The sequence below is a fragment of the Anomaloglossus baeobatrachus genome, chromosome 1 (assembly GCF_048569485.1).
Source record: "Anomaloglossus baeobatrachus isolate aAnoBae1 chromosome 1, aAnoBae1.hap1, whole genome shotgun sequence".
Classification (NCBI taxonomy): Eukaryota; Metazoa; Chordata; class Amphibia; order Anura; family Aromobatidae; genus Anomaloglossus; species Anomaloglossus baeobatrachus.
Window position 1 is genome coordinate 99,109,594 of NC_134353.1, and position 24,401 is coordinate 99,133,994.

The 24,401-nt window shown below is 48.5% G+C and overlaps 1 protein-coding gene across 1 annotated transcript in view; it reads right to left on the reverse strand.

Annotated features, from left to right (window-relative positions):
* Window positions 1–4,114: 4,114 nt before the first annotated feature.
* SEL1L3 (SEL1L family member 3) overlaps window positions 4,115–24,401 on the reverse strand; it is a 163,917-nt gene continuing 143,630 nt past the window's right edge. The window contains exons 23-25 of the mRNA XM_075346942.1: window positions 12,577–12,679; window positions 12,425–12,488; window positions 4,115–4,515 (exon numbers count right to left, since the gene is read on the reverse strand). Coding sequence (XP_075203057.1) covers window positions 4,355–4,515; window positions 12,425–12,488; window positions 12,577–12,679 — 328 coding nt within the window. The 3' untranslated portion in view covers window positions 4,115–4,354. The remainder of the gene's footprint in view (window positions 4,516–12,424; window positions 12,489–12,576; window positions 12,680–24,401) is intronic.

Here is a 24,401-nt window from a genome sequence, read left to right on the forward strand (position 1 = left end):
CGTCTGGCAGCCTGCGGTAAGCTGTAACCAAGGTAAACATTGGGTAACCAAGAAGCCCTTTCCTTGGTTACCCGATATTTACATTAGTTACTAGCACCGCCGCTCTCACGCTGCCAGTGCCGGCAACCTGCTTCCTGCACTCCTAGCCAGAGTACACATCGGGTTAATTACCCGATGTGTACTTCAGCTACGTGAGCAGGGAGCCGGCACTGGCAGTATGAGAGCACACCGCTTAGCGCTGGCTCCCTGCACACGTAGCAGTAGCCGGAGTACACATCGGGTAATTAACCCGATGTGTACCCTGGCTAGGAGAGCAGGGAGCCAGCGCTAAGCGTGTGCTCTGGTAACCAAGGTAAATATCAGGTAATGGTTACCCGATATTTACCTTAGTTACCAAGTGCAGCACGGCTTCCACAGCGACGCGTGTCGTTATGATCGCTGCTGCGTCTGCTGTGTTTGACAGCTAAGCAGCGACTTACTAGGTCGCTGTTGCGTCACAGAAAATGGTGACGTAACAGCGACGTCGTTGTCGCTGTCGCTATGTGTGAACCCAGCTTAACACTACTCATATTTGAGAAATGAGGCATGGTCATTATAAGGTACAAAGTGGCTCAGTTCTTAAAGGCCCCTTTACACACTGAGACTTTCTAGCGATCCCACCAGCGATCCCAACCTGGCCGGGATCGCTACAAAGTCTCTGGTGAGTCGCTGGTGAGCTGCCAAACAGGCATACCTGGAAAATGACGCAACAGCGATATGGACCTGCAGAACAACCAAGCTAGTCATTGGGGACGTTGTGAAGCAGCTTTTTGAAAGGGAAGTCGCAGTAACGGTGTCAAACACAATGATGCTTGCTGCACAGCGGGAAACAAAGGACCAAAGAATGGTCCTGAGAGATGTGTAGTGATCATCAACCTCACAGCAGGGGCCAGGTCGCTGATGCGTGTCACACACTGCAATGTCGTTGAGGAGGTCGCTATTACGTCACAAAACCGGTGACGTTACAGTGATGTCGTTTGCGATGTTGCAGTAAGGGTACCTTCACACTTAGCGATGCAGCAGCGATCCGACCAGCGATCTGACCTGGTCAGGATCGCTGCTGCATCGCTACATGGTCGCTGGTGAGCTGTCAAACAGGCAGATCTCACCAGCGACCAGTGACCAGCCCCCAGCCAGCAGCGACGTGCAAGCGACGTTGCGCTTGCACGGAGCCGCCGTCTGGAAGCTGCGGAGACTGGTAACTAAGGTAAACATCGGGTATGGTTACCCGATGTTTACATTAGTTACCAGTGTGAGCAGGGAGCAGGGAGCCGCGCACACTAAGCGCTGGCTCCTTGCTCTCCTAGCTACAGTACACATCGGGTTAATTAACCCGATGTGTAATGCAGCTACATGTGCAGAGAGCAGGGAGCCGCGCACACTGAGCGCTGGCTCCTTGCTCTCCTAGCTGCTGTACACATCGGGTTAATTAACCCGATGTGTACAGCAGCTACATGTGCAGAGAGCCGGAGCCGGCAGCACAGGCAGCGTGAGAGCTGCTGGTAACTAAGGTAAATATCGGGTAACCACCTTGGTTACCCGATGTTTATCTTGGATACAGCTTACCTCAGCTGTCAGATGCCGGCTCCTGCTCCCTGCTCGCTTCATTTGTCGCTCTCTTGCTGTCACACACAGCGATCTGTGTGTCACAGCAGGAGAGCGGCTTTGAAGAAAACGAACCAGGGCTGTGTGTAACGAGCAGCGATCTCGCAGCAGGGGCCAGATCGCTGCTCAGTGTCACACACAGCGAGATCGCTAATGAGGTCACTGCTGCGTCACAAAAAGCGTGACTCAGCAGCGATCTCGGCAGCGAGCTCGCTGTGTGTGAAGCACCCCTAAGGGTTTAAAGATAACCTTGTATCCAGTTGCATTCACCTTATCTTCAGCAAATAGACTTATACTAATTGAGATGCTTGATAATGTCATCATAGCTAAGCTGTTCTTTCATTTCTCCAGAGCCATTGTCCTGGAGAGTGGTCCATACAATGGCTGAAAACAGATGACAGACTCTTCACTAATTTTGTTGTGTGGAAATATCCTGTGTATTTATTATTCCAGGGGGAAATAGGATGGCAGGATATTACAATCCTTTTAATGGCAAGAAGCACTCAATATTAATCTTGCAAAACCAACAAAGTAGCCACAGATGTGCCTGATGGGAGGAAAGTCCAGTCTCCAGCTATCATTGCATTCAATACTAAAGCGAGACTAAAGCCTAGGTCACACGTAGCGACGCAGCAGCGATCACGACGACTATTTGACCTTATCAGGATCACTGCTGCGTCGTTATATGGTCACTGGTGAGCTGTCAAACAGGCAGATCTCACCAGCAACCAGTGACCAGCCCCCAGCCAGCAGCGACGCGTGGAAGCGATGCTGCACTTGGTAACTAAGGTAAATATCGGGTAACCAAGCAAAGTGCTTCACCTCTTTACTCGATATTTACCTTGGTTACCAGCGCACACCACTTAGCGCTGGCTCCCTGCACTCGTAGCCAGAGTACACATCGGGTTAATAAGCAAACCGCTTTGCTTATAGTTACCCGATGTGCTCCTTGGCTACGTGTGCAGGGAGCAGGCAGCTGGCTTCAAGAAGCTGCGAACGCTGGTAACGAATGGAAAATAACGGGTAAACAAGCCTTTGCATGGTTACCCGATATTTATCTTGGTTACCAGCGTCCGCAGACGCCGGCTCCCTGCTCCCTGCACATTCAATTTGTTGCTCTCTCGCTGTCACACACAGCGTTGTGTGCGTCACAGAGGGAGAGCAACGACCAAAAGATGAACCAGGAGATTCAGCAACAACTGGCAACCTCACAGTAGGAGCCAGGTCGTTGCTGGATGTCACACACAGCGACATCGCAATCAAGGTCGCTGCTATGTCACAGAAAATGGCGACTTATTAGCGACATCGTCGTCGCTGTCGTTGTGTGTGACATGACCATTAGAGGATAGACCTCTATTCCAGCCTCCATTGTTGCCTTGCTCTCCACCATGATAATCTTTGAGAGTGGTGATGTGAGGTCAATGGAGCATCTGTAGCAGAATGTTTGGATTGTAGCCCAATATTGTGCCGACGCCTTCTGGTGGTTTGTGTAGACTTTGTATTTAGGCCTCGTAGGTGATGTCCAATTTCATTAACATGACAGAATGTAGCGCCATTCTTCTTATTTGACCATGTGGACAACAACATTAACACTAGAACTACTGGACTCGTGACACCTATATAGAAATACATGGTGGAAAGTAGTCAAAATGACTACCTCAGTAGTTCTAGTGTTAAGTAGGATTTCACAATGAAACGTCACACCATTGAGTTATTGTGTGGGGTGGCATAATGTATGGTAGCTGGACCCTTCTAGTCTTCATTCCAGGGGCACTAACAGTTTGACTCTACATTGATTTGGTTGTGGAACCAATGCTATTGCCAGTTCTCCATAGTGCCCCATGAAACATTTTTTCACATAATGACAGGCCACTTCCTACACATATGGTGAACAACCTGTATGCCCTAAACGTGCTACCATGGCCTGCAGCATCTCTAAACTTGCCTCTCATTGAGCACATCTGGGATGATATTGGTTGGCAATTACAAAGATAGCTGCCAGCAGTGGATCTTAATGATTGGTGTGCTAAAGCATGGCAGAACATTCCTCAACCATTAACTATAACCTCACTGATGGCCTCCAAGGCATGCAAGTCCCTGTATTTCTGTGTTTATACTCGATACTGAATAAAATCAAGATGTTTTGAAAGATTTTTTGCCATTTTTCATTCTTTACATATCAGTAACATGTCTACCCATACTGTGATTTCCTAATTCCATGACTTTTCTTTTTTAATGTTGCAATTTCAGTGCTGAGAATTGTAGAATTGTTAAGGGTTGTTATGAATACACCATTGGTGCCAACTGTGCACAATATAAATGTAATGTATGCTGTAATTTGTACAATATCTATAGCAATCTATGTATTTGGCCAGACAGTGGACCACAGAGGGAATGGTAATGAATCTGCTAAGATCCTAGGTCGTCACATTGACTGAGTAGTAAGAACATCAGGAGTTAAAATCTTCTTTATTCTCTTACACATGTATAAAATTGCCTGCAATTTTTCTCTGTCAATTTCCTCCTAAAATTAACAGAATTGTTCCTTCATATATTCATGGCAATGATGAAGTAGTAGTGCTGCATCTCACATTGTCCATTGTTCATTAAAACGACATCCAACACCTGTGTAGTAACGCATAGCAAAGTCAATTTTCCCCAAATGTCATGCCCATAAGTTGGCTTTATGCCCATCACGGTGTATTGTCTGTCATCTGGTCAGGTCTATGTTTCTAGTCTCTGAACGGGGTGGTGGAAAATTGTTGACCACAGACTCTTCAGTTTCCTCGGGTCTTGGAGAATCATGAACATTGTCTGCTGGTTGTGGAGAACCGTAGACATTGTCAGCTCTTCTGGACTGGAAAATGTTACCTAGTAAAACAAAAAAGGAGGAATTACATGTGCTTTAAGTATATAATTTCTGTTCATATAAACTGAGGTGTGGTTCCAGGAAAGCTGACAGCTGATACATGAAGCCCGAATCACAAGCAGCACGAATCCAAGTTTGTAAAACAGCTGTGGTGACCATACCGCTCAGGTGATTAGTTCAAGAAGTCAGTCCATGGCGGCTTGTCCACTTTACATAAGCCTCCTCATACACACATACATACCTGTCACTCAAGGGGAATGGGCCGGAGAGATGCAGTCAGGGACCGGCTCTTGGACTAGTCACCTGTGTGTCATTGCCACCAATTAGACTGTTAGACGAACAGTATGTTTTTTGCTGAAATTCTGAAGGGTTTCACAGTAAAACATAGCTGTCTGACATCATAGAGCCAGTGTCCAATACATGCGGCCTGTGGATCCGGCAGCAGGTATCCACTGTCAGGTTCCCTTTAATTGCAATGAGCACAATGACTGTATAATATCAACCGTTTAGTAGGGATGGTTACAAAATACTTATATCTCATTCCCCAAATGACTAATAGAACTTTGCAAGACTCTATGTAGTATCATTGCTGTATATCACTTCTGTGACTCACACAACAAAAAAAAGTCTACAAAGTGTAGGACTGGGGTTAGGCTGGAGTCACATGCATGAGTCTCACATCACCCGACACAGACGCACATTCTGCTGACAGAAGCAGGTCGATGCATGTATTTCTATGCAGCTGAGATGCTCCTGTCCAGAGATTATGTGGCCATGTCGGGTGATACCATGCAAGTCACTCGCAAGTGTGACTCCGGCCTTAAGCGGGCTTTACACGCTGCGACATCGCTAGCCGATGATCGCTGCCGTAGCGAACATTATCGCTACGGCAGCGTCACACGCACATACCTGCTCTGCGATGTCGCTATGACCGGCGAACTGCCTCCTTTCTAAGGGGGTTGGTTCGTTCAGCATCACAGCGACATCACTAAGCAGCCGCCCAATCAAAGCGGAGGGGCGAAGATGAGCGGGACGAACATGCCGCCCACCTCCTTCCTTCCTCATTGCGGGCGGCCGCAGGTAAGGTGAGGTTCGTCGCTCCTGTGGTCTCACACGTTTCGATGTGTGCTGCCGCAGGAACGAGGAACAACATCGTTACTGCAGCAGCAACGATATTTGGGAAGAGGGGGGCATGTCACCGATTAGCGATTTTGAACATTTTTGCAACGATTCAAAATCGCTCATAGGTGTCACACACAACGACATCGCTAACGCGGCCGGATGTGCGTCACAAATTCCGTGACCCCAACGAGATCGCGTTAGCGATCTTGTAGCGTGTAAAGCCACCTTTAGGCTGAATTCAGGTGTCAGGATATAATCTGAGTAGCGACCATAATCCACAGATGCGTTGTGAGTCTCCTGACCCGACCTGCACAGCCTCACCATGTAAGGGGTGCACCATGTCACTAGAACTGTGTTTTACAAAAGATCCAAAGCTTATCAACATAAAACCTTTATTTTGTCCAAAACGTGATGATCGTAATTAGAGGACAGCAATGACTGTCGCACAGAGAAAGATAACATTTTCTGAAGGCAACCAATCACCAATTAGTAGGAAGTGTACAGGCCTTTGTTGTGAATGACTTCAGCACATCTGCAGTCACAGGACATCACTTGTCTCTCACACTGCTTTGGTGTGATTTTGGTCCACTCTCCTTCCTGTCTCTTCCACAGTTCTTTGACTGTTGTCGGTTTCTTGGCCATAACTTTGTCAGCAAGGATTTTCCAGAGGTTTTCTATTGGGTTTAGATCAGGACTCTGGGCTGATCATTTCATTATATCAATGTTTTCTGTTAAGGAACTGCTTTACCCGTTTTGCTGTGTGACAGGGGGCATTGTTCTGCATGAACATTTCTGGCTAATTGAGTGATGAACGCAACTAAAGCCTGCTTTACTTGTTACGATTCTGCATACAATATCGTATGCGATCGTAACCGTTCACATCGTATGTGCAGCACGTTCAATTTGTTGAATGTGCCGCACAAACAATTAACCCCCGTCACACGTACTTACCCGTCCATACGACGTCACGCGACAGCCGGCCAATAGAAGCGGAGGGGTGGAGATGAGCGGGACGTAAACATCCCGCCCACCCAATTCCTTCTGCATTGTCGGCGGTAGCCGCGGACGGAGGTAAGCTGTCGTTCACTGTTCCCGGTGTGTCACACATTGCAATGTGTGCTGCCTCGGGAACATTGCACAACCACACGTTCAATTTTTGAGAAATGAACGACTTGCATGCGATGAACTGATTTTCGTTCAATCGCAATTGCACAGAGGTTTTACACGCTACAATTATACTTACGATGCCGGATGTGCGTCACTTACGACGTGACCCCGCCAACACATCGTAAGATATATTGTAGCGTGTAAAGCGCCCTTTAGGAACCACGTGTGGTTGTTGAAGGTTCTGATACACACTTGCATTCACTCTGCCATGAAGCTGTATGAGAGGTCCAACTCCTGCTGTAGAAAACATTCCCCAAACCATGACACTTCCTCCACCACCTTTCACTGACTTCTTAACACACTTTGGGTTCAGTCTTTACCCAGTTTGTCGACGAGCATAATGTTTCCCATTAGACCCAAATAATTTAAACTTGCTTTCATCACTAAAATGAACTGTGAACCTTTTCTCCTCTGTCCACACAACATGCTCCTTACAAAAGGTGAGTCTAGCCTTTTGATTCTTTCTGCTAATGAGAGGTTTGGTCAATGCAGAGTGGGCTTTCAGTCCAAATGCTCTTAAACATTGTGACACTGTATGACAAGACAGATCCTTACCCTGTTTAGTACTGAACTATCGAGCAATTGCAGCTGTAGTGTTGAAACGATTACCCATGGAGATTCTCCGTATTATCCTGTCCTTTCTTGCATTTGTCTTTTGAGGGTGACCAGTCTTCTTTGGGGACTTGAATGAGTTTGTGATGTTGTAAAGATGCAATATTCTCAAAATCACAGATTTGGAACAATGAACTTCTCTTGCTACAGCTAATAGGGTCACCCCTATGGCCTTCATCTGGACAACCTGCTGCCAGAGGGTTTCAGTCACTTTGTAACAGCACACCATTTTTGCAAAGTCAATGCAAACAGGAAAGTTAGGCTGCTAGTTACATAGGGTTTGTCATATAATTAAGGAAATTAGCATAATGTGCCAGATTAACACTAATAACCTGCAGGTATCTGAAAGAGTTCTCTAATTTTCATCAGTGTTCTTTATCATTTATCTCATTTACATTTTTATTATGTGCTTTAGAATAAAATTCAATTATGAGATAAGATTAAAATACTGCTAGTTTACTCATGTTAGGATATAATCACATAGGACCACACAATGACCTTAACATTTAGGAAATTGTGTGTTGTTCTCTAATTTCGATCTCCAGTGTGTTCAGCCGTGGTTATCCCTTTTACCAAATAAAAGTACAGTACATGCATGGTCAGCTAAGCTGGGGCGCTGACAATGGTAGAATGGTGAGTATCTCTTTATTTTACACTGGTAAAGATTATATTTAATGAGTTGCCCAGATAGTGGACATCTCTAATAGTAAATGACATTACACAGGGAATGTACTACCTAAAGAGCATTATCTGTATTAATTTGTATGGTCATTACAAACAGGGATGAGCAAATAAATAAAAAATGCTGCAACAATATCCACCATGCTCACCTACACTTTCCACCAGGATAGTTATGTGCTATCTACCTTGATCTCCATTATCTCCACTGCTGTCATGCTGTGAGACTGATCATCTAACACAAGAGACAACAGTGATTATTGAGACTAAGGGGTGCTTCACACACAGCGAGCTCGCTGCCGAGATCGCTGCTGAGTCACGCTTTTTGTGACGCAGCAGTGACCTCATTAGCGATCTCGCTGTGTGTGACACTGAGCAGCGATCTGGCCCCTGCTGCGAGATCGCTGCTCGTTACACACAGCCCTGGTTCGTTTTCTTCAAAGCCGCTCTCCCGCTGTGACACACACATCGCTGTGTGTGACAGCGAGAGAGCGACAAATGAAGCGAGCAGGGAGCAGGAGCCGGCGTCTGACAGCTGAGGTAAGCTTGTAACCAAGATAAACATCGGGTAACCAAGGTGGTTACCCGATATTTACCTTAGTTACCAGCCTCCGCAGCTCTCACGCTGCCTGTGCTGCCGGCTCCGGCTCTCTGCACATGTAGCTGCTGTACACATCGGGTTAATTAACCCGATGTGTATAGCAGCTAGGAGAGCAAGGAGCCAGCGCTAAGCAGTGTGCGCGGCTCCTTGCTCTCTGCACATGTAGCTGCATTACACATCGGGTTAATTAACCCGATGTGTACAGCAGCTAGGAGAGCAAGGAGCCAGCGCTCAGTGTGCGCGGCTCCCTGCTCCCTGCACACAGCGCTGGTAACTAATGTAAACATCGGGTAACCATACCCGATGTTTACCTTAGTTACCAGTCTCCGCAGCTTCCAGTCGGCGGCTCCGTACAAGCGCAGCGTCGCTTGCACGTCGCTGCTGGCTGGGGGCTGTTCAGTGGTCGCTGGTGAGATCTGCCTGTTTGACAGCTCACCAGCGACCATGTAGCGATGCAGCAGCGATCCTGACCAGGTCAGATCGCTGGTCGGATCGCTGCTGCATCGCTAAGTGTGAAGGTACCCTAAACTCCTGGCCTAGATGACGCCATTACAAATATTTACCTGTATAACCCTACAATTAGTCACTGCTTGGTGGTGTTGACTTACTAATATATAAAACTTACCTAATGGATTGCTTTAGCTTTCAATGAAATATGTTTGGCATTTTCCTGTTTATATGATGCTTAAAAATACTTTTAGGGCTTGTTAGGTTTCCCAAAAAAAGAATAGTTTTTCTAGCGGGAAACGGGATTCAGGAAACACGTCTTTTGGCAATGTGCCCACATGTTTTTTCAGAAGCCACTTTGCTAGGATACAAATTGTATGCAGTGCATATACAGTTTTGGGGGATTTTTTATTTATTTTAATTTTTCTTTTTCTGAAAAGATTTGGGAGGATTTTAGAATTTTTTTTTTCCCTTGAAACTTTTTGATAGGAAAATACCTAGTTTGGAATGGATTCTATCAGTAACCACTTTGAAGAATTGCATGCATTTTCCTTTTTATACCAACTACTTTTCAATACATAGCCTTACTTATGTTTGCTCTTTCTTGTCACTAGTAGTGATAGGCGAACCCGTAAATACCCATGATCGCTGGGTCGAACCAAATTTAAAAAAAAAACGAAAAAAAACCCCCAGATCTCTGGCTGGATGCTGGTCCCCATATAAGTCGATGGGGACCCAAATAATGTGCTTTAAACTGGTGGTAGAAGGGATAGAGGGATTAGAGCAGGCGTGTTATACTTACCAGTCTTCAGTGTGGCGATAACACTACTTCCGGGGCCCCTCATTAACCTCATGCATATGCACTGCTTCCCCCGTACACCGGCAGTCCCCGCATCTGTGATTGGATGCAGTCAGATCGCACCCCTACCCTATGGGACGGAGTATCTAACTGCTTGCAATTACAGACGCTGTTGGTGTAAAAATAAACAAAATAAGTTGGCATAGGTTCCCCCATATTATAATAACCATCACAAATAAAGAATATGGCTTCAGGCTGCAGACCCCAGCCATGCACTTATCTTGGCTGTGAATCAAAATAAATGGAAACCATGCAACTTTTTTTAAAATTAAAAAAAAAAAATAGTTATAAAAAAAATATGTTAGTGTGGTCCCACCAATTTTGATACCCAGCCATAATAAAACTGAGAGCTAGGGGCTGATATTCCCAGGCTGGGGAAACCCATGGTTATTGAGTCCCCCCAGGCTAAACATAGCAGCCTGCAGTCGCTCAGAATTGTAGCATCCATTAGCTGCGACAATGCCGGAACTTTACCAAGTTCATCCAGATAGCCCCGGTGCGGTGGCAATCGGAGTAATAAGAGGTTAATGACAGCTCACAGCTGCCACTAAGCTGTAGATTAGTGATGGTAGGCGTCTATGAGACCCCCCCATTACTAATCTGTAAGTGAAAAGAAATAAACAAATTTATTTATTTATATTACAAAATATATTTTATTTCAAATGAAATACAAAAAAACCCCTCTTTCACCCCTTTATTACACTCAAACATCCTGTTCCGACATAATACTTTTTTCAGCATTACTCCGGTGCCTCAGCACTATCTTGTGATTGAAACTTCTGATTGGAAAGAAGTTATGTCACAAACTCTCAATTCAAGTATACGAGAGCAAGAACGAGGCTCTCACCTACTTGTATTTGTTGTGAACTCCAGCTCTATCCATAAAACATTACAACTGCCGGCAGGTCTCAAATCACAGGAGACCGACCGGAGCGGCGGCAATAGCGGATGAAGATACCAGAGGGTGAGTATAAGAGTAAAGTCGGGGACCTTAGATTAGAAGAACTACTCCAGGGGTGAAATAAGTAAAAAAATGCTGGAGTGGCGCTTTAAGATGTGTATTTACTTGTATTATACCCAGGTATTAGCACTTTTACTACACAATTGGTAAAACTCTTAGCTGCAAGAGTGGTGAACTATGACTGTTGTGTTCCTGCCCCTAAAGACACCAATCACGTCATCATATTTTTGTTTAGTGTGAATAATGAATGTCTTTTCCCTTTTGCAAATACTGTGTTATGTGATTTGTAACATGTTCCTGTGTGATGTATAATATAAGGTGTAGGGAATAGTATTTATTGTATGTGTTAATGTGTTGCATAGTACTTGTTTAGGTAGTTGCTTGACAGTAGGGTCACTAACAGTTAAGTGCTTGGACTAGCCCACGACGGGAGGGGTTAGTATATAGGGAAAGCAGATTGCTCTTATTAGAGCTGAAGCAAAAGTGGAGTGGAGACCTAGTGTGTAGTAAGTATGGACACATAGCCTGCAAGCTGTAGAAGCTGTAAGAATTGGGTGACTTGTGGCAGGAAAAAGAAGAGAGAGGATTGGAGATAGTGTAATCCACGATTTTGGTCCAAGCATTAAACGAGATCAACAAGAGGGCTAGAGGCCAACCCTTGAACAAGCAGCCATAGACCGAAGGCTAATGGCCAGGCTCCTCATCTGGCAAGGTTCTGGCGAACATAGTCCTTTACCCAAGCAGTTTGTCCCTGAGCATCTGGGAGCACAAGGCTTTGCTCTGGTCATTACTAGACCGTTACGTAGACTAGACATGGACCTGCTGGAAGAAAAGTAACTGTACTGTACTACGTGTATTGTTGTGTTGGGTTGGATTGTGCTGGAACTTATAGGGCCAGTAACTTTGGAAACAACCTAGCGGGAGCTGAACACATGTTTGATGATGTGCTATAAAACTGGAACATATTGGAAGTTATGTGCTTGTTTTTTCCTGTGTGAAATTGTTCCTGAGAAACCGTCAGAACCCTTTCGGTAAAGAACTGCTGTTTGCGTTGAACTGGTGGTCTCCTGAGTCGGCATATGGTCCTGACCAGCTGAGAACAGAGGCAGCATGTGGCCTACATGAACACACAGACAAAGTCCACACACGCAGCCAGACCCGAAAAATTTCCTTTAGAGTGCCGGGATGTCTAGAGTCAATCCGTCGCCCACGACTACTGCCCGTTGGCACCCTGCATAGCTACACAGTGGGCCCCAAGAATGATTTTTTTTATGGTGGACCCAGGGTAAACCAGTCCGATTTTGTGTATATATTGCACAATTTTTCAATAGAACTGAAGGCATACAAATTAATTTGTAATCTACAGTCCCACTTAAGATGTAATACATAATTGTAGATGCTTAGGCTGCCCTTGGAATGAATGAAGCTGGCTGGCCTACTTGTAGGTATTTGATGAGATCTCACCTCGTAGAGTATACGCACACTGCAGTGTAAATGTTGCCAGTATGACAGTCACCAGTAAATGAACCTAGAAGAGAATAAAAAAGTAATGAAAGTTGTACAATAACTTTGGACAATCACAGTATATTGTTGTGAAGGGTAGTGCTGAACAGTACCAAAGAGGAATTCAGTAAGAAATGCCAGGCGTCAGTCAGCTGCAGGTAAAGCAGCACCAATGTGCAAGGACTGATGGTCTCGTCACTGCTGTGATTCTGACACCTGCAGAAGAAATAAATAGGAAAGTTATTTTTATACAGTTCTAAATAAAATCATTAAAGAATTACTATGCCTCCTGTGTGTCCTCCATAGTCTCATCCCCAATTATATCTCTTACTTATGAAAGGCTTTATGCTTATCCAATCCTGATGAGAAAACAACCTCATGACTGCACCGTGTGAGCAGCACCTACATTATTGTAATAATTTCATACTAAAACTGGTAATAAACAAATGGCTATAAAACTTTGTAAGGAGCTGGCTGCGGACAAAAGACTATTGCACCAATGGACGTAGAGCGCAGTTCATGGCTCTAATGGATGTGAACGTTTTCCAGCACAGAGTGCTGTGCTTTATTAGATATTTTCCTGCTTGTCAGTTTATGGTACACAGAAGGCGAGGCAGGAGATTGGTAATTAGAGTAAAGCAATTATTCAGTTACTCTTGTTAGTGTAAAGGCCCAGTCACACACAACGACTTACCAGTGATCCCAAAAACGATGCGACCAGATAGGGATCGCTGGTAAGTCTCTGGGAGGTCGCAGGTGAGATGTCACACAGTCAGACCTTACCAGCGATGCAGGAACAATACAGGTCGCAGTAGCGACCTGTATAACGATCTCAGCAGTCAGGGGCCTCAGGTAAGCCATTGTTCTCCCAGCCACTAGTCTCATTATATGAATGGTGATAGTAGACCCATTGGAGGTGTCACCACATGGGGTCTTACATGAAGTTCCAGGTGAGGGGCTCGGCCTAAGGAAAAATAAATTCGCCACCGCAGTGTTAGCATTGGGTGGGCATTCCATCATGGAATAAATGGCGCCATAATAATAAAAATAATAATAATAATTTCCTGGCTCAAAATCGGGTCATGGCTTGGGGTACTTATGACACTGAGGAGGGGTGTTGTTGCCAACTGGAACTGGATACATGTGCTACAGTCGTGATATCCGTCGTCTGGAGGGAGGAGTATAAGCTGTGATTGAAGGCTACACCAATAGGAGATACAAAAGCTATGGGCCAACCAAACGTTGGGAGACAGTGGGTATCGTCAGGTACGAGGGCAATGGTACTACCGGTCCCAGTTTGGTATCTTGTTTTGCCCATCTACTCGGAGATGCTGGAAGATTGTGGAAGGAAGAATAAAAACAATTGCATCGTAACCTGCCTAAGTGATAATATAACCCACAACCTCAGATTTTCAGAAAAAAGGTACATGAGAAAAATGTTTTATATATAATTTAATAATATAATAATTAAATATTTTTACCTATGTTACTGCATTTATATTTACTAAAGTGATCTACTAAGTTTCAGTCTGCAATCTTCAGTCCTTTCATTTTCAAGCCGCATAATGAGTAGTTTACAGTTTGATCTAAGTTTCAGTTTTTCTTTTGGGAATTTACTTCTGAGTGATATAGGCTGCATGTGAGGCATCTGTATATCCAGAGTAAGGCTATGTGCCCACGCTGCGGATTTGCCGCGGATTTTGCCGCGGATTTGCCGAAAATCTGCAGCAGCGGCACTTCCAAGCCATTTCAATGGCATTTTGGAAATGCTGTGCCCATGCTGCGGATTTTTCCGCGGCGGATTTGCCGCGGATTTTGATCCGGAAAAATCTGCAGCATGTCAATTATTGTTGCGGATTTTGTTGCGGATTTTTCCCATGCAAGTCAATGCAAGGTGTAAAATCCGCAGGTCTGTTCCCACAGGCTCTTTTTCCTGCGGATTTGGTGCGGATTTAGCAAACAAATCCGCAGGAAGTGATGTAGGATAGTTCAGGAAGAGGAAGTTTCACCATTTTGTAGTGTAGAGTAGTTGCAGTGTAGTCGTGTTGTGTCCGGACTCTGGATTGCCAGCTAAAAGCAGCTAGTTACAGGCTGCTTGCTTTTAGCTGGCAAAACAGGATCCCAGGTCTTTTTTCACAATTCTTTTTAAAAAAAAAAAATGTGCTCTGCTGTATTTTCACTGTCCAGCCCGATGCAAGCAAGCAACTGAGGGCTGTGCTTCTCAGCGGGATAAGGCTGAAGCATTCTCTGCCCCTCCCGCTGAGAAAAACAGTCCTCAGCTGCCCCTGAAAATGGCGGCTCCGTTGTGAAGCGCCATTCACAGGTGCTGTACCGAGGCTCATCCAGCTGCCCTGATGCATTGGCTGGCTGGGTAATAACGGGGTTAATGCCAGTTTTCTGCAAACTGGCACTAAGCCCGAGGTTCAAAATGTCATGCCTGTGTAGACACGGCCATTATGAACCTCCGTTTGGTACTAAAGAAAAGAAAACACTTTTTTTAAAAATTTTATTTGAAAGAAAAACACACACACATCCCTGATTGCCATCTTTATTACTCCCTGAATCCCCCGACGATAATCCATGACAACTCCGAGCCGGGCTCCGATGTGCACCCGGCTGACCCGGGCACTGACTTCAGCCGGTGACAGCAGCCGTCAGTGTATTATTAAATGCTGCACAGCTCTTTTCCGGCAGCTGGGAACGTCTGATATCAGAGCCCTGGTCAGCTGACTTAATTCGCGAGCGCAGGCGGGTCAGCTGACGATGTGCACTCATGTGACCTGGGCACGGACGTCAGCCGGTCCCAGCAGCCGTCAGTGTTCGAGATGCTGCAAAGCTCTCTTCCGGCTGCTGGTACCGGCTGACGTCCATGCCCGGGTCACATGAGTGCACATCAGAGCCCGGCACGTCAGCTGGTCGGTGTGCAGTCAGCTGACCCGCCCGCGCTCGCGAATTAAGTCAACTGACCAGGGCTCTGACGTCAGACGTTCCCAGCTGCCGGAAGAGAGCTGTTCAGCATTTAATACACTGACGGCTGCTGTGACCGGCTGACGCTGTGACCCGGGCTCAGCCATGAACTGAGCTGACCCGGCCAGTGAGTTCTGCCGCTCACAGCAGCCGGCAGAGAGCAAACCAGTGATTACAATTGTCCTGGATTAACCTCTGAGGCTTGGGAGTAATAAAGATGGCAATCAGGGATGTGTGTGTGTGTGTTTTTCTTTCACATAAAAGTGTTTTCTTTTATTTAGTACCAAATGGAGGTTCATAATGGCCGTGTCTACACAGGCATGACATTATGAACTTCGGGCTTAGTGCCAGTTTGCAGAAAACTGGCATTAACCACGTTATTACCCAGCCAGCCAATGCATCAGGGCAGCTGGATGAGCCTCGGTACAGCACCTGTGAATGGCGCTTCACAACGGAGCCGCCATTTTCAGGGGCAGCTGAGGACTGTTTTTCTCAGCGGGAGGGGCAGAGAATGCTTCAGCCTTATCCCGCTGAGAAGCACAGCCCTCAGTTGCTTGCTTGCATCGGGCTGGACAGTGAAAATACAGCGGAGCACATTTTTTTTTTTTTTAAAAAAATACCAGTGAAAGGGAACATGGCACCACATTTTTTGGCTGTAAGCTGCGGCCACCACCACTGGGTTATTATATACAGCCTGTTAAAATGCTGTATATAAGAGCACAGTGGTGTTGGCCGCAGCTTTTTACAAAAAAAGTGGCGACAGGTTCCCTTTAAACATTTCTGCCCCTTTATTACAAAATGGATAATGGAGACGAAAGGAGGGTTGGGACAGGAAATGACATAAAGAGCCTTTTTTTTCCTTCAAAACAGACTAAGCTTTATTCAGAAACACAATAGAGTACAATGGACAAAATCCGCATCAAAATCCGCAACGAAATCCGCACCTATGCTAAGGTGCGAATTCCGGGGGAAAGCTGCGGATTTTGATGCAGAAAAATCCGCAGGTACTTTCTCCCGTGGACACATAGCCTTAGGCTTCAGTTAATTATGAGCACAGCTTCTATCCTGCACTTATTTCCTCATCATCTACTTTCCTCCTTTTCCATGGCAGTTTTTACTTGCCTCCCTGAGACTGTATATACTTTCTTGCCTCTCTATTCTTCAGACCTGTGTATAACCCCTCACCCTCCTTGCTACTACTGTTTCCAACACAGAGAATGGAGAGGGAGAGTAGAGAGAACAGTCAGAAGCAGGAGCTCTGACCTATTTATCTTTTCATGTGCTCTTCAAAGCTGATATAAAAGGACTTCTAGGCGCTCGGTAGCAGCAAAATGGTAAGAAATGGCAATAAAAATTATTTAGAATGTTACTCAACTTTACATTTCGAGAGAAAATGAACAATAAATATATATTCTTTAGGAAAGTTATCAACTTTAAACAGCCCTGTGTATTTGCATAACAATAGATCTTGTAAAATTACAATTTTAATATTATTGCAAAAGAAGCAATACAGGAAAAGTGACAGTAAAGCCCGCTTTACACGCTACAATATATCTTACAATGTGTCGGCGGGGTCACGTCGTAAGTGCCGCACATCCGGCATCGCAAGGTACATTGTAGTGTGTAACAGCTACGTGCGATTGCGATTGAACGGTAAAACGTTCATCGCACGCACGTCGTTCATTCCTCATGAATTGAACGTCAGGTTGTTCATCGTACCCGGGGTAGCGCACATCGCAGTGTGTGACACCCCGGGAATGATGAACAGATCTTACCTGCGTCCTGCGGCTCCCGGCCAGCAATGCGGAAGGAAGGAGGTGGGCGGGATGTTTACGTCCCGCTCAGCTCCGCCCCTGCACTTCTATTGGCCACCTGCCGCATGACGTAGCTGTGACGCCGAACGTCCCTCCCACTCCACGAAGTGGACGTTCGCCGCCCACATCAAGGTCGTATGGACGGGTAAGTGCGTGTGACGGGGGTTAATCGTTTGTGCGGCACATGCAACAAATTGAACGTGCCGCACATACGATGCGGGCGTTGCAAATCGCATATGATATCGTATGCGAAATTGCAATGTGTAAAGCAGGCTTAAGTCAAACTTACAAAGAACCAATATGCAAAATCTGACATTTTTGCTCATGTCAAGTGGCAGTAGCTCACCGTGACTCCCAAATTTCTGGGTGTTTTTATTTGCAGAATAACACAATGAAATGCTCCAGGAATTTGTTTAAAAAGGTTGTTTAGATTTGGAATGAAAGTCTGGAGTTACTCTATGTGACTGAAGACTTGTGAATCTTCACTGAGTGCACAGCGCGAGCAGTCAAGATTCTCCAGTGCTGGTGCAGAGACCGGGTGGTCATATGACTGCAAGTATGCTATATGCATACTCCCGACCACATACCTACTATATGTGTGTGCCGCCCCCGTGCCAGCAGCCGCCGCTGCTCAGGCCCAGACCTTCCGGTGGGTGGCTCGAGGGTCTCCGGATCCGGGGGTCTCACGGACACGCCGAATAAAATTGGGGACGTAGATGTACAGGCTAAGTCGTAATAAGTTTGTGATGCCACCCACAGTGTGTGGTGAGGTGGGACACCACCGCTGCTGTTACGGGGCACCCGGGGGAGATGTTGTGTAGCAAGATGTTAACCCCTCCTTGGGCAGGGATGGTGGCTCCAGGACCCGATGGCTCTGGTGCAGTGGAATGACAACCGCAGGGGGTGTTGGTGTACTCACTTTCAGTAGAACACACGAGTCTCTGGTAAACCAAGGTGGTGGTGGCCGGTGCCGCAGCTGGTTGCATTCGGTATCCCCCACCCGGTTGGTGGTCTCTATGCTTTTCCTGCACCTTTTTGTGTTCAATGGACTCCCCCGGTATGAAACTCGGGAGTTCGCTCCCGGCTGGCTGTGGCCTAAGATGCCGTGCCCACAGACGCTGGCCCGTGGGATCTATGGGCCCTGGCGATGACCTCTTATCCCTAATCGGTGGGCTGTTGTCTTCTATGAGGGACTTTGGGTGGGACAGGACCTCTAGTCCTGGCCTCAATCGGTTAATTAACCAGTTCCAGTAGGTTCTGGCTGCTGGCTTCAGGGTCCAAGTACCCCCCTTTGTGCACTTTTTCCGGTCGGGTCCCCGGTGTCGGTACCGGCGGGCTACAACCCTGTCCCGGTCCACCTCGGTTCTGCTGAGCAGTCTTCCCGTCTCCTGCTGACGGAGACCACAGTCTGCCTCCTAGCCAGTGGTACCAGGGCTCCTACCCTGGTACCTGTCAGTTTGCTTCAGGCCTGACACCCAGGCCTGACCTCCACTCTCACTGAACTCTAAAACTGAACTGCTGCTTTTCCCGCCCCGGGCAGTCTGGAACCATGGTGGGCGTGCACTAACTGCCTGGCCACGCTCACTGGTGTGTCTATCTGTCCCTAAGGGGGGTGACTAGGGTTTAATGGTTGGCTGTGTGTTTCCTTGTGAGGGAACGGTGTAATGCAAGAGCCTATCTGTGACTACCTGGTTTTGCCAGGGCGTCACATGTGCATGACTTTACACAATTCACTTGTCACATAAGCACCGATTTCCACCGCAGGAGAATCCTGAGAGTGTACATTATGAGGACTAGCCAGTCTACAGTTACAGAATGATGGCAGACTTTCATACAAAACCTGGATAATCCCTTTAAACTATTGACCTGATTACAGTAAGATTAACAGCAAATACTGATACTGTCCTTAGAATAGTCATCAATTCCTGATCATTGGAGGTGAGACACCCAGCAACCCCACTGATCAGCAGTGAGCGGATCCCAAGTCCACTGGAAATAAACAGTGAACAGCTCTGGGCACTATGTAGTGGCCATTCCTGGGTACTGCAGCTCACTTACAGTTGAAATGATTGGAGCAGAGCGGAGTACCATAATGGCCACAACAGAGAGTACAGAGATGTGGTTTAAGTCTCTGTACATATTATTTCTGGCCACCATGAGACCCATTTATAGCAGATCGTTGTGGGTGGTGTCTGTTGGACAATCTCCGATCTAATGATGACCTACAGTATAAGAAGAACAGGTCATTGATGTCATAAGTCAAGGATAACCCCTTTAAAAGGAAATCTGTGTGTAGGATCAGCCCTCCTAATGCATCTATATGGACATGTAGGTCATAGAAAGTTGAATAAAAGAATATCCTGATATCTGTGATCTGATGTCATATTCCAGAATAAGCCTTAATTTTCTTAATATGTAAATGAGCTGCTAAGATCTATGGGCCGGAGATAGATCTCCCGGAAAATCTACCTCCACAGCTTCTTATAAATTAAAGCCTCATTGTAGATGACAGGTTCTCTTTAAGGATCTCTTGAAGGATCCATACAACTACATAATTTACAAGATTCCTGACAAGCTCCATTTAATACCATCTATATATATATAATTGCCTTAGTCTGTCTGTCTGTCTGTCTGTCTTGGTCCAAAATTGTGTCCTTACGGTGACACAAAGCGGATTGGCCACTGGCCTCGCCATGGCCCCGCCCCCCCCGCACGGATTGGTCGCTCGCCCTGGCTCCCCCCCACACTGATTGGCCGGCCGCTCGCACAGGCTCCGCCCCCCACACGGATTGGCCTCTCGCCCCGGCACCCTGCACGTATTGGCAACTCTGCCACGCCCCGCCCCCTCACGCAATGCACGCTCGCTCTGGCCCCGCCCCCCGCACGCATCCCCCGAACTGACACGGAGACACGACTACCAGGTGAGTACTGTACCCCCGGGAGCCCACACCAGCATACTCCGCCAACCCAGCCGACACAAACCGTCGCATTGCTGGGGTTTGCCGCCGTATGCTGGTGTGGGCTCCCGTGCGAGTGGGGGACGTGATGCGCTGGTAACCATGGTAGCATAGTTACCAGCGCATCAAGGTCCTGCAGCGGCAGAAAATACACACACACATAACAACAGACACACACACACACACACACACACATCAGATCACACTCACTCTCACATCACATCGCATCCACACACACAGCATCCGGAGATATCGCTTGCTTCTCGGCCGCGATACTGTGCTGTGAGCTTCCAGGACCTGCCGGAGGATCACATGGCCAGAAGCATGTGGTATCTCCGGATGTTGTGAGTATGAGCGCGTACGTGCAATATCGTCAATGTGTGTGTGCGTGAGTGTATGCGATCGGGTGTGCGTGAGTGTATGCGATCGGGTGTGCATGAGTGTAAGCGATCGGGTGTGCATGAGTGTAAGCGATCGGGTGTGCATGAGTGTAAGCGATCGGGTGTGCGTGAGTGTATGCGATCGGGTGTGCGTGAGTGTATGCGATCGGGTGGGTGTGAGTGTATGCGATCGGGTGGGTGTGAGTGTATGCGATCGGGTGGGTGTGAGTGTATGCGATCGGGTGGGTGTGAGTGTATGCGATCGGGTGGGTGTGAGTGTATGCGATCGGGTGGGTGTGAGTGTGTGTGAGTGTATGCGATCGGATCTGTGAGTGTCGGCAGAGGAGCACGGCGTGCTGGAGGAGGCTGGGAGGAGAGAAGCTGATCCTGGGGAAGGCTGGGAGGGGGAGGCTGATGCTGGGGGAGGCTGATGTTGGGGGAGGCTGGGAGGGTGTAGGCTGATGCTGGGGGAGGCTGATGCTGGGGGAGGCTGGGAGGAGAGAGGCTGATGCTGGGGGAGGCTGATGCTGGGGGTGGCTGGGATGGGGGAGGCTGATGCTGGGGGAGGCTGGAAGGAGAGAGGCTGATGCTGGGGGAGGCTGATGTTGGGGGAAGCTGGGAGGGTGTAGGCTGATGCTGGGGGAGGCTGGGATGAGAGAGGCTGATGCTGGGGGAGGCTGGAAGGAGAGAGGCTGATGCTGGGGGAGGCTGATGCTGGGGGAGGCTGGGAGGGGGAGGCTGATGCTGGGGGAGGCTGGGAGGAGAGAGGCTGATGCTGGGGGAGGCTGATGCTGGGGGAGGCTGGAAGGAGAGAGGCTGATGCTGGGGGAGGCTGGGAGGGGGAGGCTGATGCTAGGGGAGGCTGGGAGGAGAGAGGCTGATGCTGGAGGAGGCTGGGAGGAGAGAGGCTGATGCTGGGGGAGGCTGGGAGGAGAGAGGCTGATGCTGGGGGAGGCTGGGAGGAGAGAGGCTGATGCTGGGGGAGGTTGGGAGGCGGAGGCTGAGGCTGGGAGGCGGAGGCTGATGCTGGGGGAGGCTGGAAGGAGAGAGGCTGATGCTGGGGGAGGCTGATGCTGGGGGAGGTTGGGAGGAGGGAGGCTGGGAGGAGAGAGGCTGATGCTGGGGGAGGCTGGAAAGAGAGAGGCTGATGCTGGGGGAGGCTGATGCTGGGGGAGGCTGGGAGGGGGAGGCTGATGCTGGGGGAGGTTGGGAGGAGGGAGGCTGGGAGGAGAGAGGCTGATGCTGGGGGAGGCTGATGCTGGGGGAGGCTGGAAGGAGAGAGGCTGATGCTGGGGGAGGCTGATGCTGGGGGAGGCTGGAAGGAGAGAGGCTGATGCTGGGGGAGGCTGATGCTGAGGGAGACTGATGCTGAGGGAGGCCGGGAGGTGGAGGCTGATTCTGGGGAAGGCTGGGAAGAGGGAGGCTGGGAGGAGAGAGGCTGATCCTGGGGAAGGCTGGGAGGAGGGAGGCTGGGAGGAGAGAGGCTGATGCTGGGGGAGGCTGGGAGGGGGAGGCTGGGAGGAGAGAGGCTGATGCTGGGGGAGGCTGGGAGGAGGGAGGCTGGGAGGGGGGAGGCTGAGAGAAGAGAGGCTGATGCTGGGGGAGGCTGAGGCTGGGAGGAGAGAGGCTGATGCTGGGGACAGAGAGGCTGATGCTGGGAGGAGAGAGGCTGATGCTGGGAGGAGAGAGGCTGATGCTGGGAGGAGAGAGGCTGATGCTGGGAGGAGAGAGGCTGATGCTGGGAGGAGAGAGGCTGATGCTGGGAGGAGAGAGGCTGATGCTGGGAGGAGAGAGGCTGATGCTGGGAGGAGAGAGGCTGATGCTGGGAGGAGAGAGGCTGATGCTGGGAGGAGAGAGGCTGATGCTGGGAGGAGAGAGGCTGATGCTGGGAGGAGAGAGGCTGATGCTGGGAGGAGAGAGGCTGATGCTGGGAGGAGAGAGGCTGATGCTGGGAGGAGAGAGGCTGATGCTGGGAGGAGAGAGGCTGATGCTGGGAGGAGAGAGGCTGATGCTGGGAGGAGAGAGGCTGATGCTGGGAGGAGAGAGGCTGATGCTGGGAGGAGAGAGGCTGATGCTGGGGGCAGAGAGGCTGATGCTGGGGGCAGAGAGGCTGATGCTGGGGGCAGAGAGGCTGATGCTGGTGCAGCATGGGGGATGGAGCACGATGGGGGGTGCACAGCATGGGGGATGGAGCACGATGGGGAGTGCGCAGCATGGGGGATGGAGCACGATGGGGGGTGCGCAGCATGGGGGATGGAGCACGATGGGAGGTGCACACCTCCCCCCAACACACACACACACACACACACACACACACACACACACACAACACACCACACCACACACACTGGGAACCACAAACACCGCCCTACACAGACACCCACACACACAGACAACGCTGCACACACACAACACCCAACACACAAACACCGCGGCATACATAAATATACGCACATACCACGCAACACACACATTGCACAAAGCATACCTCCCCCCAAAACACACCACACCCACACAAACCGCGCAACACACACACACACAACGCTACAGACACACAGCGCTCCACAAACAACGCAACACACGCAACACACATACAACACCGCTCTCACCCCCCGCCACACCCAGACAACACCCAGAACATGTACAGCGCCCTACACAAACACTTGGTAACTACACACAACAACATCTATATATATATAACAAAAATCATACATTAACTACACAATACGTAAATTCTAGAATACCCGATGCGTAGAATCGGGCCACCTTCTAGTATTAGATAAGTATTCCTACATAATAAGGCGTCATATAATAACACATGGCATGGGGATCTACGACCCTTTTGACAAGGACTTAGGGCGGCGTCACACGCTACGATATATCGGGCGATATGTCGTCGGAGTCACGGATTCCGTGATGCACATCCAGCATCGTTTGATATATCGTAGCGTGTGACAGCTACGAACGACTGTGAACGAGCAAAAATACTCACCTTATCATTGCTGGTTGACACGTCATTCATTTTCATAAAGTCGTTCCTCCTTCTGCGCGCCGGTTGTTCGTCGTTCCCGAGGCAGCACACATCGCTCCGTGTGACACCCCGGGAACGACGAACACAGCTTACCTGTGTCCCGCCGGCAATGCGGAAGGAAGAAGGTGGGCGGGATGTTACGTCCCGCTCATCTCCACCCCTCCGCTTGTATTGTGCGGCCGCTGTGTGACGTCGCTGTGACACGGAACGTCCCTCCCACTTCAGGAAGAGGATGTTCACCGCCCACAGCGAGGTCGTTCGGGAGGTAAGTACGTGTGACGGGGTAAATGACTTTGTGCGCCACGGGCAACTAATTGCCCGTGAAGCACAAGCGACAGGGGAGGGTGCAATCGCTCATGCGATCGCACGATAAATGGTCTCGTGTAACGCCGCCCTTAGCCTCTATATAAATCATAGCAGCAGTATACATTTTAGTGCATTAGGGGCTGAGAAAGCAAATTAATTCATTCAGTTTTGCCCCCAATTTACATTTATAGCTCTCCCCCTGATCCAGATTGACAGCCCTCTCTTCCGCAAAGTGAGCAGTGCTTGAAACTCAATCTGCATCCAAGAGCATGCGCACTGACACTGCAGGAGCCCAGCAGCACATACACAGTGTGGTGCGCTCAGATTTTTGGTTCCTGCCTGCAGCCGCCGCTCGCTGCACTGATACACCTAGAGATGTAGCTAGCGGCTTCAGAGAGGTGGAGGGGATGGAGAACATCTGTTACATAGGTCTCCTGACATCATTTACTCAGTAGACAGCGATGAATATTGAGTTTGGCAGCG